General features: G+C 55.0%; 1 protein-coding gene across 10 annotated transcripts in view; it reads right to left on the bottom strand.

Moving 5' to 3' along the window:
• The window catches only part of TEF (TEF transcription factor, PAR bZIP family member), a gene marked incomplete at its 5' end in the record, with an annotated part of 141,482 nt that overhangs the window by 98,888 nt on the left and 25,237 nt on the right, over positions 1-17,357 (bottom strand). For 5 of the 10 annotated variants that reach the window (XM_082351449.1, XM_082351448.1, XM_082351445.1 and 2 more), the window contains 2 exons: positions 287-387; positions 12,205-12,283. In XM_082351449.1, coding sequence (XP_082207575.1) covers positions 287-387; positions 12,205-12,283 — 180 coding nt within the window. The other 5 variants (XM_082351443.1, XM_082351444.1, XM_082351451.1 and 2 more) reach the window with 4 other exon arrangements.

Here is a 17,357-nt window from a genome sequence, read left to right as displayed (position 1 = left end):
CTGTCTCAGTGTCCCTGGGCACAGGTTGCCCATTGCCTGTGGGCCCCAGGTCCCCTCACATACTCATTCCTATTTATGTTAATATAAATAAAACACCTCGCACAGGTTCTACCAGAGTAGGGGCCCATAGCCACTCCCACTCCCCCATACCCACTCACCCATACCCACTCCCTGTGCACGTGCCAGGGAGCCAACAGGCCTGGGGGAGGCCCAGCTCAGGTGCCGAGATCACCTTTCCGGCCAGCCCCTCCAGCTGAAAGAACAGAGAGTCCAGGTTTGAACAAACCTCCAAATTCTCCATGGCTCAGGCACAGAAATGATTCATTCATACGTTCTTGCCTCCATTTATTCACCAATTGCTGGCTCTGAAGCGGTGCAGCGGGAGACCTGGGGGTAAGGGGAGAAAGAACATTCTGGTAGACTCAGAGTTCCTTGGAAAAAAGGCTCATTTATTCACAAACACTCCCTGAGCACCCACTGCCTGCCCTGGGAGCACAGGTGGACAGCAGTTACAGGAGAGGTGTACACAGGGGGCCTGGGAGCCCAGGGATCAGGAGGCGAAGAAGAGCCAGGAAGGAGAAAAGCAAGACCAAGTCCCCTCCCCAGGGAACGTGTCAGGAGGGCGTCCATCAGGGAAGAGTCTAGACTCTGCTCCCTGAGAAGACAAGGATTCCAATCCCAGCCCTGCCGCTCCTGAGCTGGGGGACCTCAAGCACCCACTCCACCTACTCAGGCATCTCAGTTCCCTCACCTCTAAAATGGGTATAATAATTACACCTACTCGTGAAGATTAAATGAAACAGTGAGTGGAAAATGCTGAGCACCGTAGCTGGCCCAGAATAAATGACAAGTACCATTTCATCATCAGGGCCATAATCATTCATCCTCAAACACCAGCAGCCAACCCAGTCCAGGACGCTTCCTTGAATCAGCAAACAGGTCGAAACCCAACCCTGCCAACAGCGGGATCAGGCTGGGGCGGAAAAGGAAACTCCATTCTCAGAGCAGACACTAGGCCGGCCCCCAGTCTGCCCTCTGCAAGAGCGGGAAGCTGCTCGTCCCCCAGCAAGGCAGCGTCCTGGGACGTATACTGATCACCCTCAAAATAGTTTCTCCTGGAGAACAGATGGGTGGGTAGGGGTGAGTCATGGTGGCCGGAGAACCCTTCTCCATTCGTCACTGCTTGCCTGAGTCAGCGCCCGCCCTTGAGCCAAGGGGATGCCACTGTCTGGTCCCCTCACTGCCACTTCCCCCAAGTGAGTCATGGGGTGGAGGGGCACACTCTTGCCCTCCCTCCTCCTTTCCCTGGGTCTGGCCACTTCAGCCAAGTCCTGAGTGGGCAGGGCCTAAGGACAGGCTGGGACCAGCCAGGAAGTCTCCAAGGCCCTGGGCGACAGGAACCTGCTGATTTTCTGGGTTTTAATTTGGGGAATTTCACTGCCAGCAAGAGAAGTGGGTCCTCACAGCTGCCGACTCTGTGTAACCTCAAATATCTCTCTCCCCTCTTGACATCTGTCCCATTTGTACAAGAGGGAGTGAGGCTAGGCGCCTGTCCAGCTAGGCCATTTGGGCTGGTCCCTACGTCAGCACCTCTTCCTGCCCCACTGGCTCCTGAGCCCTGGTGAGGGCCCTGGAGGACCCTGTGCTGTGGCACCTTCCCCAGGGAGGGGAGAGAAGAGTGATGGGCTGATCCCTGGGTGGGACCATAGGGCTACCAGCCGAGACGCCCGCAGGCATGAGGACCTGATCAGAATACTGTTGGCCTGTGGCAGGGTTGGTGAGGCCAAGCAGGAGAAGAGGCCTGGTCCAGCCACCTGGACATCCGGGTCCTGAGGCTGGCTCTGCCCTAACTGACTCCAGTAAATCACTCAACATTCAACATGGAGGCCCCCTAAGTGCTGGACACTGTTCCAGGCATCTTCCTGAAGTGATGTTCTAGGAACCACAAATAATAAGTGAAGAATTTGTCAGATGGTGAGGATGTTCCACTAAGACAATCAAAACTGGTGATGGTAGCTAGTGAGCAAGTGGCCCCTTGAGATTGGGCAGTCGGGGGAAGGCGGACCTTCCCAAGGAGGGGGCTTTCAGCCTGCGATCTGAATTACAAGAGAATTGGCAGGGAGAGCAGAAGAGAGGTCAGCCACTCCCAAGGGCGAGGTAGAAAAGAGTATGGTGTGCTCAGGGAATGAAAAGGCCAGCAGTAAACAAGAGACAGGCAAGCAGCACAAGATGAGGTCGAAGAAGTCCTCAAGGCCACATCATGGGCCCCATAGCCCAGATGGCGAGCTGGGATCTAACCTCCAATGTGAGAGTTAAGTCTCTCATGCCCAGGTTGCCGCATCTGTGGCTAGGAGCAGAGATAGCGAGAGTTCTCTCACACATTCAATCAGCAAACCTCCCCAGAGCCCCTCCTCTGTGCGAGGTCCTGACCTGGGCCCTGGGCAAGGGCCTGTTGGAGGACAGGGAGACTTCTAGTGGTAGAAAAGTGGAGTGGAAGACAGACCCAGGTCATTATGACTTCAACACCTTGATCAGATCCACGGCAGAAGGAAGGTCAGTGAGCCGGAGGAGGCCCCTATCCAGCCCCGGAAGGCTCTTCAGAGGGTTGATAGAAGCTCATGGGGGAGGAGCTATGGCCCAGCACACATGCCAAGTACTTCAGGCTGGGCTGGTACGATGGCACCTGGACTCTACATTGAGGGGCTCCAGCCGGTGGGCAGGGAGATGGGAAAAGAAACAAGACTCCTGAGCGGAGGAGCGAGGGCGTAAAGCCACGGAAACAGCAAGTGCAGATGACCCCCTTCACGGAGCCACAGAGATATCCAGAGGGCAGAAATGTAAAACTAAAACTATAAAATGTTTAAAAGAAAACAAAAGAGGGACTTCCCTGGTGGTCCCGTGGTTAAGATGCAGCGCTCCCACTGCAGGGGGTGAGGGTTTGATCCTTGGTCTGGGAACTAAAATCCTGCATGCTGCACAGCCAAAAAATAGAAGAAAAAAAAAAAAAAACAAGAGAAAATCTTTGTGATCTTAAGTTATGCAAAGATTTCTTAGATATGACTCCAAAAGAATGATCCATAAAAGAAAAGACTGATAAATTGGACTTCATCACAATTAAAAACTTCCCTTAGATACTGTTAAGAGAATAAAAAGACAAGCTATAGACTGGGAGAAAATGTTTGCAAAATACAGTCTTTGTAAAAGAGCTTTTATAGAAAATCTATGAAGAACTTTCAAAACTCAATTATACCATTTTACAGTATATACAAATATCAAATCACTACACTGTACACCTGAAACTAATATAATTTTGAAAGTCAGTTATATCTCGGGACTTCCCTTGTGGTCCAGTGGTAAAGAATCTGCCTTACAATGTAGGTTCAATCCCTGGTCAGGGAACTAAGATCCTACATGTCCCGGGGAAACTAAGCCCACATGCTACAACTACTGAGCTCTCATGCGTCAACTGGAGAGCCTGTGTGCGGCAAACTACCGAGTCCACATGCTCTGGAACCTGTGCACCACAACTACAGAGCCCACGCGCCCTGGGGCCTGCGTGCCACAATTAGAGAAGAGAAAACTCAAACACCACAACTAGAGAGAAGGCCGTGCACCACAACGAAAGATCCCGCATGCTCAACAAAGATCCTGCGTGCTGCAACTAAGCCCCGATGCAGCCAAAAATAAATAAAATAAATAAATAAATCTTAAAAAAAAAAAAGTCAGTTATATCTCAATTTTTTAAAATCCTCAATTATAAGAAAACAAACAGGGCTTCCCTGGTGGCGCAGTGGTTAAGAATCTGCCTGCCAATGCAAGGGACATGGGTTCGAGCCCTGGCCCGGGAAGATCCCACATGCCGCAGAGCAACTAAGCCCGTGCACCACATCTACTGAGCCTGCGCTCTAGAGCCCGTGAGCCACAACTACTGAGCCCATGTGCCACAACTACTGAAGCCCGCGCACCTAGAGCCCGTGCTCCACAACAAGAGAAGCCACCACAATGAGAAGCCCGCGCACCGCAACGAAGAGTAGCCCCCGCTCACCGCAACTAGAGAAAGCCTGCGTGCAGCAACGAAGACCCAACACAGCCAAAAAGAAAGAAAGAAAGAAAGAAAGAAAACAAACAACCCAGTACAAAATTGGGAAAAGATTTGACTATATCAAAAGAAGATATATCGATGGCAAATAAGCACATAAAAAGATGTTCAACATCATTAGTCATTAGGAAAATGCAAACTAAAGCCACAATGAGCACACCTATTAAAATAGCTAAAATTAAGGGACTTCCTTGGTGGTCCGGTGGGTAAGATTCCGCGCTCCCAATGCAGGGGGCCTGGTTTCAATCCCTGGTCAGGGAACTAGATCCTGCCTGCATGCCACAACTAAGAGTCCATATGCCGCAACTAAGACCTGCCGCAGCCAAATAAATAAATAAACAGATTTTTTTTTTTAAAGTTAAATCAAATTGAACATTTGGGAAAAAAAATAAATGATTTTAAAAATAGCTAAAATTAAAAAGACAGGCCATACCACGTGTTACCGAAGATGTGGAGGAATTAGTAACTTTTATACACTGCTGGTGGGAATGTAAAATGGTACAACCACTTTGCAAATAATTTAGAAGCTTCTTTAAAAGTTAAACTTCTGGGGCTTCCCTGGTGGCGCAGTGGTAAAAAACTGCCTTACAATGCAGGGGACACAGGTTCAATCCCTGGTCAGGGAACTAAGATCCCACACGCCGCAGGGCAACCAAGCCCGAGTGCCACAACTACTGAGCTCGCACCTCAACTAGAGCCCACGTGCCACAAAACTACAGAGCCCACACGCCCTGGAGCCTGCGTGCCACAACTAGAGAAGAGAAAACCCGCACGCCACAACTAGAGAGAAGCCCGAGCACCGCAACGAAAGATCCCGCATGCCTCAACGAAGATCCTGCGTGCCACAACTAAGACCCGACGCAGCCAAAAATAAATAAATAAATAATAAAAATTTAAAAATGGACATTTAATTTTAAAAAAAGTTAAACATCTACCTACACTATGATCCAGCCATCCCATTCCTATTCACCCATAAGAAAAGGAGATAACTGTCCATACAAAGACTAGTACATAAATGTTCATAGCAGCTTTATGTGTTAGCCCTAAACTGTAAACAACCCAATGTCGTTCATGGGGTGAATGGCTGAACAAACTCCAGTACACCCACACTATGGAATACTACTTAGCAATAAAAAGAAATGAACTACTGGGACTTCCCTGGCGGTCCAGTGGTTAAGACTCTGCGCTTCCACTGCAGGGGGCCTGGGGTTGGATCCCTGGTGAGGGCACTAAGATCCCACATGCTGCGTGGCACGGACAAAAAAATAAAAAATAAAAATAAAATAAATAAAATAAAGACAAAAAAAAACAAACAAATGAACTACTGATACATGAAGGAAGCTCAAAATATTAATGCTGAATGAAAGCCCTAGCAAAAAAAAAAACCAAAAAAAACCACACATACTGTTTCAATCCATTTATAGAAAATTCTAGAAAATGTAAACTAATCATGTAGCAAGAGAAAACAGATTAGTGGTTACTTGGGGACAGGAGAGGAGGAGGGGAAGGGACTGGAGGGAAGGATTAAAGTGGGGAACAAGGGAATTTTGGGGGGTGATGGATATATTCATTATCTTGATTGTGGTGATGGTTTCAGGGTATATGTCAAAACTTATCAAATTATAATCTTTAAGTATGTGCAGCTTATAGTTTATCAATTATTCCTCGATAAAGCTGTTGGACAAGACAAAGTTCCTTCCCTCACCAGCTTCATGTTCTAGTGGGCAAGATAAAGAGTAAACCTCATAAACAAATGAGAAAAATACCCTCAGGGAAACAAAAGGGCGCCACATGGTGAGAACGCGGCAGAGGGGGTGGTGAGGAGGGCGCCTCCGAGCAGGTGCAGTTCCTCCTGTCTCTGCGCCCCTCACTCCCTGGGGCGGCCCCCTTCCTGCTCCCCATGGTGAACTCTTAACTCTCAGCCGCTGTGGGGCTTTGCACAAACTGCTCTGCAGCTCAGCTTCCTCAGCCATGGGGAGCAGGGGTCGGGGGAGACAAGGCTGTGCCCTCTCACGTCTCGGCGTCGGCACGGGGCCCCGCAGTCGGTTCTCTGCCCAAGGGGGCCTCCCACCTGGTCTGGCTGGATTTGGGGACGGGAGAGCAAAAATGCCAGGGGCAGGAAAATAGGCTTCTCAAGAGCCCAGCTGCCTTCCTCTGAAAGGCACCCCAGGGAACCTGTCCCTCAGGACTCAGGGTCGCCTTCTGGGGAGAGGAAGGTTTGGAGCAGCGGGCACCTGTCCTCAGCAGGGCATGCAGAGAGGCAGGAGGAGCGGAGGCGTGCCAGGCCCGGGGACAGGCCAGGTTGGCCTGAGGCCCAGAGGGGCGGGGCAGGAGGTCATCGGCCATGGGCGAGGGGCCCACTTGGCCCTCTCTCTGGACACAATGTCCTGGACTGCTCCAGAGCTTGGCTGGCAGACAGGGAACGGTGACTGGCAGAGGGTTCGGGGAGCCGGCCGAATGGCGGGGGGGCGGCCGGGGGGAGCGGCTGGGCCTGAGCAAAGGGCTGGTTCTTACAACCTGTCCTGCTACCTTGGGCAAGCAGAGGACCAGTTTGTCCGGGAGGCAGGCAGGGGGCCTGGCGCCCTGTGGGGACCTCAGCAATCCCTCCCTACCCTGTGCCCTAGTTGCCCCATATCACCAGCAGCTGCAGTAACTTGAGCTAAGTCCTCCAAGAGTACAGAACCCTGCAAATGGCAGTCCTGCTGCTCGCTGTTGTGGCCTTAGGCAGGTCACAACCTCCCTGAGACACAGAACTCCACCTGAAAAATGGTGTCTACTTCTTCGGGCTTCAATGCTTGGAAAGCATTTAGGATAGTTACCCTCACAGAGGAAGCCCTTGATGGAATAGTTTGCTATAATTACCACATTATAGCAACAATAACAATGTTCATATGTCGAGGGCCTCCTGGGTGCCAGGAGCTTTACTTACATTGCCTTGAATCTCCAGCAGCAACCGGAAAGCAGCTTTATCACCCTCATTTTATAGGTGAGGGAACTGAGCTCCAAAGTGACAGCTGATATCAGGGGGCAGTGGCTCCCCCAGTAGGAACCCAGCCTCCCCTGTGGGCAAAAGGATTAGGGCCTGATGGGTGGACCCTGGGGGGTTCCTTGTGGCAGAGCTGAACCAGGGAGGGGCCAAGGGAGTGCTAGGAACTCAGCAGCAGAACCCAGAGACTTCAGTTGCTTCCCATAGGACTCTCCTAGATCCTGATATACGAGCCACGGTAGTCAGCAAGGGTTGGAGGCAGGTGCAGGAAGAGATGCATTCGTACATTCAGCAAATACCGATGGAGGGAAATACAGTCTGGTGCTGCTGCACGTGGCCTCTGGAGTTGGACTGCCACTTTGGACTCAGACACTGTCACTAGCGAGCTGTGTGGCCTGGTGACTCCCAGCTTTCCCACTGAAAGTGTGTTTGTCCCTGGGCAAACCAGGACTTTTGATCACCCTACCTGGAGGAGTTACTCCACCTCTTGGTTTCCTCAACTGTAAAAGGACACCAATTCTCACCTCAAGTTGCTGTTTGAAGGTAAAATGAACATGTAGCTCTGGACTCACACTCCAGGCCCGATGAAGGTGAGCAGGGTTACAGGCATTTCATCTCATCCTGGCAGAGGCCAAGCGAGAGGGGAGGAAGGGAGGTGCGATTATCCCCATTTTGCAGATGAAGAGGCTGAGGCTCCCATTGTGTCTGAGCAGCACAGAGGTCTGGGCAGATACCTCCTTCATCCCGAAGCCTGTTCTTAGAAGGTGCTCAAAACGTGTTGGGTGGGCTGCCTCAGAGAGGGAGACCATGGGTGGCACTGCAGGGGATCTCCAGGTGCTCCCGGGGGTCTTGTGCGAGGGCAGCCGGGCAGGGCCTGCTGTGCTGCACCAGCGGGCCCTTCAGGAACAGCCTCACCTGCAGCTGCCGGCCAGGCCACAGGGCAGACCTGGACCACGTGCTCCCTGGGCAAAAGCCAAGGTCCACTGGGAGCTGACTGGCCCAGTGGGGCACCGCCTACCAGCCCAGGGCCAGGCCCAGGTCCTGCAGAGGGGTGAGTGGAGGATAAGGACAGTTCACAGTTACCTTGCTAAGTACTCAGCAGGTGCTGAAATGCGGGGTTCTTCCCTAAGACCTTAGAAGGAGGGCCTGCGAGCAGCCCCATTTTATAGGTGGGGACAGTGAGATTCAGAGAGGCAGTTTACCCAAGGTCACCCAGAGGGTAGGCGAAGGTACCAGTCACCACTGGGTTCACTGCCTGACTTTAGAATTCAAGATACTGGTGGCCCACACACAGTGGGATGGGAAAAGCAGCTGCGGAAGACTCCTCAGCAGGGGACCTCCAGAGCCCCCAACGTCAGGGTCAGGGAGGGAACTTTTGTTCAGAGGAGGAAGTCGTGGCCCCAGCCGGAGCTGGGGCTCTCACCGCAGTCTGGGCTCCCCTGGGGGCCCAGGGATCCTAGCGAGGGCGGTTACCCCCATCCCCGCGTGCACCCCCACTCGCTGTGCCCTGCTGGACAGCTGCCTCAGTTTCCCCTCGGGCACTAAGCAGAAGGGGAGGATGCCGGGCCAGGCAAGGCAGCGCCCGAGGGAGGCGGCCCTGGCCTCTCCTTTCCCAGCCCCACATCACAGTGGCGCACGAGGGGGAGGGGGAGAGGAGGGGGAGGGAAGGGAGGGGATGTGGAGGGGAGGGGAGGGAGGGGGAGGGATTACGTAACGGGCGCGGGGCGGGGCGAGGTGGGGCTGGGCGGGCGTCAGTGCCAGCCCCGGGTAAGGGGAAGGGAGGTGCTGGGGGCGCCCTCTCCCGGGAAGAGCCAGGCTGTTCCTTCTTCTCCACACTAGGGCAGCCCCCTCCGCGGTCCCTTCCCCGCTCTTGCCCGAGAGTGCTGGGGAACCCGGCGGGCCTACAGCTGGAGAGACCGAGGCCCAGAGCGGGCGCGGCGAACTCGCCGAGTCCCGGGCTGGGCGTGCGGAGTGGCCGAGGCCGCTCACCGGGGGGAGTCCCCTGCTCAGAGCCACTCGCTGGCTCCCCAGTGCCCGGCCTCGGCGCTCCGCAGCCTCCTCCCCAGCCCCTAGCCAGGCCTTGTCACACCTCCGGCTCGGGCCTGGCTGGGAGCTCAGCAGCGCCGCGGACCCGCCTTGAGGCCTGGAGGCCGCACCCCCACCCCCCGCCCGAAGGTCACCCGGGACCCGAGGGAGCTCCCGGCCCGCGTCAGCCGCGCGCCGCCCCGTTCCCGCTGGAGCGCCTCTGCCTCCCCCGCTCCCCGGCGGCCGTTCCTGCCTCCCTGCTCGCACTTACTTCATCCGGCCCGGCCTCGCTGTTATTTATATCCGCGTCTGTCTCCCCAGCACAGAAGGGAGGCGGCAGCAGGCCCGGCGCTGAGGCCTGCAGGCACACCTGGTGCGGCAAATGCCGCTCGCCGCTGGGCCCACCTTTGGCCGGTAGACTGAGAAAGCCCTGTGCCTAAGGCCTGGCAACTGCCACCGGAGGTCGTCCCCAGCCCCGAGTCCCACCTTGACGGCACTGGCTCTCCCTCCCTTCCCCTCGTCAGGGCATTATCTTGGGACTCCGTGTTGCCTCCCAGGAAGCTCCTAAAGTAGGATCATCGGGGCCACTGGGAGGCTGCTTAACAATGCTGATTCCAGGGTTCCGCACCAGGTCCCTCTGAGTGGGCCTCCCGGGAATGAGGCCTGTGACTCTGCATTTGCAACAGGCTCCCTAGGAGAATGCTGAGCCTTTCTAAGATTTGAGAGCGGTCTCTGCTGTGGTTGCTTTTGGGAGAGGGAGAAAGCAAACAGCAGGAGGGTGGCAGATTGGGACTGCCCCTGCTTTGATTTGATGGAGCAGGATGGAGAGACCCCGCAGGGGAGAGAGGTTAGGGCAGAGCGATTGACGGCCTGTGGGGAGGGTAGCCTGGGAGACTTGGCCGGAGAATGAATTGTGGACTCTGAGCAACACCCCACCCCCACCAGTAAAGCCCTTTAACGCCAACTAAGGGACAGACCCCACCCTTCTCCTGCAAAGTGGGCCTTGGCCCCGCCTTACAAGGCTCAGTTTAATCCCTTCATCCAAGCGCCTAGCTAGACACTGGGCTTGGAGAGCAGAGTACCATACTGTTGCTGCCCCCAAGAGTTGCCATTCCAGGAAGAGAGGCGGGCAGCAAACAGAGAGCAATTACAATCGCAATCATAACTGTGATTCGATGGAGCAATGAAGGCTCAGAGCGGAATTGCGAAGGATGAATAGGAATTCCCCAGGAGGATAGGATACAGGAGGGGGCATTCCAGGCAGCAGGAACATCTTGTTCAAGTGCTCAGAGGCCTGAAATAGCAATCTCTGTAGGAATCTATGAGCAGTTTGGTGAGGCTGCGTGTCAGGAACATGGTGAGAGATGAAGCTGGATGTGCAGGGCGAGCCTTGGCCAGGCGAGGAGGCCAGACTTGGTCCTGAGTGCATGGGGGCTTGGAGCCCATGGAGGAGGGATGAGGAAGAGGAGGAATGGGAGGGAAGCTAAACACAGGACACCGCCACAGCAGAGGTGGCAGGGCCTCCCTCCCACCCCTTCCCTGTATCCCCATGGCAGCCCCCTACACCCACTCTGGCTCTAGAAGCTCAAGCTGGAGACTGCCAGGGGAGACTGGACCCCATCCCAGCTGGGTGTGATGTGCTGTGAGGCCTGGAGTAGGTGATTTTTGTGCTCCTGGGTCTCAGTTTCCTCATCTATAAAATGGGGGCACTTCCCTGGTGGCACAGTGGTTGAGAATTGGCCTGCCAATGCAGGGGGCACGGGTTCGAACCCTGGTTGGGGAAGATCCCACATGCTGTGGAGCAACTGAGCCTGTGTGCCACAACTACTGAGCCTGTGCTCTAGAGCCCGCGAGCCACAACTGCTGAGCCCACGTGCCACAACTACTGAAGCCGGTGTGTCTAGAGCCTGTGCTCTGCAACAAGAGAAGCCATTGCAATGAGAAATGAGAAGCCCGCACACCACAACGAAGAGTAGCCCCTACTCGCCTCAACTAGAGAAAGCTCGCAAACAGCAACGAAGACCAACGCAGCCAAAAATAAATAAATAAATTTGTAAAATGGGGGCAGCACTAATCCCTGCCAGTCCCTCCTTGGGATCAGAGTGAGGAGCAGAGGAAATGGATAGGCAGGAGGAGCTTGCTTGTTCTGAACAATGTTGAGCACAGACCTAGGCACTTGCTCAGTTGGTGCCTCCCCCCTGCCCTTGTCCAACTGAGCCTTCTCCCCAAATGGTCCCCCTCCCCATGCCCACCAGACTTCAAGAATCACTACTTGAGAGCCAGCACTGCTGGCTTCCAGTTCTGGAGCTGTCAGATCTCTCAAAGTAGGGGCCTCAGGCAAGTCACAGTCTCTCTGGGCCTCATTTTTCTCAGATGCAAAATGAAATGCTTCCCAAGTGTTGGGGGAGGAGGGACCCCTAGCAGCCCCTCTGGATGGTGACAACCCAGGCTGGCTCTCCCCAAACACAAACAACTCCCAGATGCAGGAAGTGCAGATGAGGACCCCCTCTGTCCTACCATGTCCCCTCTGCCACCTCCAGTCACTGCCAGGGACATCCTGTGCCCTGATGATGTCACCAGGCCCTGGGAGCCATGGCTGGCTGTAGCTGACAGCACTCAGGCAGGGTTTATTTATTTATTTGTATTTTATTATTTATTTTATTTTTGGCTGCGTTGGGTCTTCACTGCTGTGTGCGGGCTTTCTCTAGTTGCGGCGAGTGGGGGCTACTCTTCATTGTGGTGTGCGGGCTTCTCATTGCAGTGGCTTCTCTTGTTGCGGAGCACGGGCTTTAGGAGCGTGGGCTTCAGTAGTGTGGCACGCGGGCTCAGTAGTTGTGGTGCACAGGCTTTGTTGCTCTGTGGCACGTGGGATTTTCCCAGACCAGGGCTTGAACTCGTGTCCCCTGCATTGGCAGGCAGATTCTTAACCACTGTGCCAGCAGGGAAGCCCCAGGCAGGGTTTAGTTTTAAACTCTCAGGGCTTGGTCAGCTCCTTGCCCCCTCCCCACCCCACCCCACCCTGCCTACCCTGTCTCCCACAGCCCACGCCCCCAGGCCCCTCCTTGAAGGTTGTCTTCACACATGCTCTGCTTACCTGACTGCATCCGCCAGGCTTCTGAGGGCCATGCGGAGCCAGGCCATTGGCCAAGTGTCTCTGATCACCAAATCCAGACCTGCCAAGGTAAACAGATGGGCCCCTGTAGGTAGACCGTGGCCTCCTGTGCCTCCTGAAGTCCAGAGAGGGCAAAGGACTTGCCAGGGTCCCACAGCCAGGGCTGGGGGTCATCAGACAGGCACTGTAGACACCTGGAATCCGTGACTGGGCCTTGGGGTTGTCACCAAGTCTTGATTTGAATTCATTTTTTAAAATTAATTTTTATTGGAGTATAGTTGCTTTACAATATTGTGTTAGTTTCTTGCTGTACAGCAAAGTGAACCAGTCATACGTATACATATACCCACTCTTGAATTTATTTTTAAAAACAGCTTTTTGCCTGCGGGCCTCAAGGCTTTCTTGATGCCGTGCAGCTCAGACCAGCTGCAGAAATAAACGGAGTGCTGGGGCAGCTCCCAGCGGGACCACGGCCCTCACCAACACCCTGGGTAGGGTGTGTCCATCACGGTTGTCACAAACTTACCCTCTCAAGTGACTTTAGACTAAGAACCTGTCAGCACCCTGAGCTTGGAAACTTATGTTGATCAACACCCCTTTTATCAGTGTCATATGCTGGCCTTCTGGAGAAGACTGTGGCTGAAAAACGAGGTTCTGTTGGAAAAATCCATTTGAAAATGACTTGAGCCTTGACTCCTCACCGCTGCTCGGGGAGGCTGGGCAAGGGCTGACGTACAGAGGACAGAAGGAGGTGGGATGCAAACCCAGGCGTGATGGACAGACTCTGAGTCCAAGGCCTCCCCAGAACTCCTCATTCCAGACACCTTGCTCTGGCTGAGCCCCCGTTCTCCCCACACGTCCCTCTCAGGCTTACACGTCTCCTCCCTCCCCAGAAAGAGCCTAGAAGTACAGGCCCTGGGAGGCAGCCAGCCTTCCTTTCTTCCAGGCTCCTTGGATACCTCTAGACAGTGTCTGCCAGCAGCCGCTGGAGGGCAAGCGGGGAGAGGCCGAGGCAGCTGGTGCCTCACAGCACCGCCTGGCACGGGAGGCCCCGCGAGGCTTTGCTGAGAAGACAAATCTGGAGGCTGGACCAGAGGTCACCGCCCAGGGATGTGTCTGCAGCGCCACCTGGTGGTGACAGTGGCGCTCCTGCCACACCAGCCCCGGTCCTGTCATCCTGTCCTTGTGGGTTTGGCAGGCAGTGCCAAGCGCCAGGCAGGCCAGGCACTGAGAATGGGGCTGGGCTGAGAAGATCTGGGGGACAGCACTCCAGGCAGATGGAACGGCAAGTGCAAAGGCTCTGAGATGGGAAGGAGTTGGGCATGACCCAGGTGGAGCAAAAGGGTCAAAGTGCCAGGGGTGGAGAGGGAGGGGAAGTGGACCAGGTAGACAGCCAGGTCTCAAAGGGCTTTTTAGGCTGCGGTGACAAGTTTGGATTTGTTTCTGAGTGTGTTGGGAGCCACGGGATATGAGGGAAATTGAGGGAAATTGAGGCAGCTGTGAGGAGGACAGACTGCAGGGTGAGAACAGGAAATCAGGAGGAGGCTGCCATAACCCAGGCAGGACATATGGTGGCTCGGACACCACGGGGTGGCCTTGGGGGTGGGAGGAAATGGCTGGATTCTAGAACTGACAGGAATTGTGGACGGATTGGATGGGGCTGTGAGATAAAGCAGGTGATCAAGGATGATCCCAAGGCTTTATTCTGAGCACCTGAGGAATGGTGGGGCCCTTCACTTTGAAGGGAAAACTGAGGAGGAGTAGCTATGGGGAGACCAGGAGCCTTTGGGCAGGTCAAGGTGGAGCTGGCAAGGGAGCAGGTGGAGGCATGAGTCTGGAGCCCAGGGGAGAGGATGGGGCTGTAGACACCTGTGGGAGTTGCCGGGGCATGGATGGCACTCCAGGCCTTGAACAGAGTGAATGACCCGGGGAGCAGGGCACCTGCTGACCCTGGGTCCTCTGACATTTAGAGTTCGGGGAGACAGGAGGAGCAGCCATGGAGGGAGGTGAATCTGGAGCCGGGGAGAGAGGGTTTCAAGAAGGCAGGAGTGAGCAACTGGGCCAAACGCTGCTCAGAAGCAGAGAAAGATGAGCTTGAGATCGACCCAGGTTGATGTGGCAACACCAAGGTGGTCATCAGTGTGATCTTGAGAAGGTGGCTTCAGTGGAGGGTGCAAGTCTGAGGGGGGCTGTGAATGTAGGCCTCACTCCTGTGGAGTCTCACGGTGAAGGGAGCAGAAGAATGGTGGTAGCCGGAGGGCAATGGGGGCTCAGGTTATTTCATTTTTAGGATGGAAGATTTTAGAGCATGTTTTGGGCTGATGGAATGATCTTGTGGAGAGGGAGGGACTGATGACACGGGAGAGAGAATCTCAGGGGCAATGTCCTTTCCCAGGCAAGTGGGGATGGGATGGGTGCCCTTGGGAAGGGACTGGGTTACTGGGGGCAGGACACTTCATCCCTAGTAACAGGCAGGAAGGTTGAGAGGGAGGGCCCTGGAGTTGGGCTGCCTGGGTCCAAATCCTGGCTCAACCACTGACAAGATGTGGGATTAGAACAAGTCATTCCTGGGACTCCCCTGGTGGTCCAGTGGTTAAGACTCCATGCTTCCAATGCAGGGGGCTCGGGTTCGATACCTGGTTGGGGAATTAGGATCCCACATGCTGTGCAGTGTGGCAAAAAAAAAAAAAAAAAAAAAAAGTCATTCCTTTTTTCTGAGCCTCAGCTTCCTCACCTGTAAAATACAGGTGGTGATAAGAGTAATAGCTGGCATCTACGGCTGCTTGCTCCATGTCAGGCACTATTCTAAGCATTTCACAAGTTTTAACTCATTGGATCTTCACCTCAAGTGTGAGGGAGGGAGGGGGCCTGGCTGGGGGGCCTGTAGACCCTGGAGGCAGCCAGGGTCTAGAAGGTAGAAGAAGGTGTGGGACCATGCAGGAGGAGCAGCTGGTTCCCAAGAGTGTTGGTGAAGCCTTCCTTGTGGAGGTGACAGCTGACTGGGGCCTAGAGGGATGACTAGGAGTTTGTGAGGCAGAGAAGAGACTGAAGGGAAGGCTGGGCTTGCCCATGCCTGAGGTGTTCCTGAGTCTGAACCTCAGTACTGAGATCCACAAGTCCAGGGCTCTTGGGCAGATGGGGAAATTGAGGCCCAGAGCAAGGAGAAGCCCAGCAAGTCTGGTGGGTTGGGCACTGGCTCCTGGCTCAGGACTCTGGCCCCAGCTTTTGGCACCTCCACTTGCTCTAGTCACACCCCTGCAGCCTTGGCAAGCCTCTAGGGTAGGCTCTTAGGGCGATTTGAGCTCGGTCTAGCAGCTTCTCAGAGGCCCGGGGTCGGGGGCATGGCCCAGCCTTGCCACAGACCTGGGTCAAAGCAGTTCTGGACTCAGACCCCAGGAAAACAGCCATGCTCTACAGCCCTGAGTGACCTGGCCCTGCTGACTTCCAGCCCCTTCCGCTCCCCACGATCCCCAACCGCCTGCCCTACAGGGACTTGGAGTCAGCCTGGAATCTAGGTGGGAGTGGATGCCCCCTGCCCAGCTTGGGGACACCTGCAGCCTGGGAGCTGACGGAGCCTGAGCGCCGTGCAGCCCCTGCTCCTGCTCACAATAAAAGGCTCCCGCTCCACGGGGTCCAGGCATCAGCCTGCTTGGTTGGGAGGGTTTGCTGAAGTGAGAAGCTGATGAGAGCGCAGGGAGCGCTGGCTGGGGACTGGGGGCACCCACCTTCAAACCTGTCTCTGATTTCCTCTGCTGCTCAGCCCTATCTCTGGCTGGCAGCTTTCCTGGATTAGGTGCTGACGTCAGGAGCTGCCAGCTGGGCCAGTGTGGCACACACGCGGGGGGTGTATGGGGCTGTGTGGTAGTTGGGTACAGTCAAGGAAGGGGGCATGTGTCCAGCTTTGGAGATTTGTCCTCCAGGGAGGCGGGTGGGAGGGAGCACTGTGTCAGAGGAGCTGCACTGTGGCAGGCACTTGCACGTTATCTGTGTAGCACGTCCTTGCTGTACAGAGAGGGAAATAGCTCAGGGAGGTGGAGCCACTTGCCTGGGGCCACAGAGCTGCTCCAACCCTGGCTGCATCCCACACCATCCGGTGGACACCCCCGTACCCCTTGCCATGGCTGGCAGCTGCCAGGCCTCGAGGGCTCATCTCTGTGCAGCTCACTACCCTCTGCAGCATTGCCACAACAGCAGCTGCCATGTGGGGAGCACCCACCCTGTGCCAGGTGCCTGTGAGGCTGGTGCCCATTCTACAGATAAAAAACCAGAAACCCAGACAGGGGAAGTGACTCGCCCAAGATCACACCCCAAATTGGTGATGGAGGCAGATCTGATCCCAGGACTAATTCCAAGCCTGCGCTCTTACCTGCTACATGCTCAGCAGAGATCTCCCAGCTTTGACATAGTCCAAGCCCACAGCCCCTGTGCTTCCCGTGGCCGCACAAATCTCTGCTGTGAGTGAGAGCATTTGTATGCAGAGCAGAAAACACAGTGGGTTACAACAGTTCATCTCCAGAGAGAAACCTCAAGTTCACAAATCTCAGAGAAGGGCCTCATAGGCCCAGTTGGGTCACATGTTCACTCTTTGACCAATCAACTGTGCCCAGGGCTAGGGTCAGCTAACCATGTAGCAGCCCCTGGAGACCACAAGGTGGCTCAGGGGTGGGGCAGGGCCTGCACAAGGCCTTTGCCTAAAGATTTGACCCCTGGGACAAAGGTTCTGTTTGAGTTACATCTGCCTCCCCAGGCTTCTTGGCATCTTATTCCCAACCTCAGTAACAGGAGGCTGGGGTATCAGGGTTCCATGCACCCTGTGTCCTCTCGTAACTGCTTTCCTGTGCCCATTCATTTCTGGCCAGCTGGTCTGGCCACGTCTGCCTGGGAAACTGAGGTGTATGGATGGAGGTCAGAAGCTGCCTGAGGGGACTTCCCTGGTGGTCCAATGGTAAAGAATCCGCCTTACAATGCAGGGGACATGGGTTTGATCTCTGGGTGGGAAACTGAGATCCCACATGCTGCAGGGCAACTAAGCCCACGTGCCACAACTACTGAGCTCGAGCGCCTCAACTAGAGCCCACACATGCCGCAAACTACAGAGCCCATGCGCTCTGGAACCCGTGCGCCACAACTAGAGA

The sequence above is a fragment of the Balaenoptera borealis genome (assembly GCF_965194805.1).
Source record: "Balaenoptera borealis genome assembly, chromosome: 13".
Classification (NCBI taxonomy): Eukaryota; Metazoa; Chordata; class Mammalia; order Artiodactyla; family Balaenopteridae; genus Balaenoptera; species Balaenoptera borealis.
The sequence above is the reverse complement of the archived record's forward strand: the minus strand, read 5'-3'. Positions and strand labels throughout refer to the sequence as shown.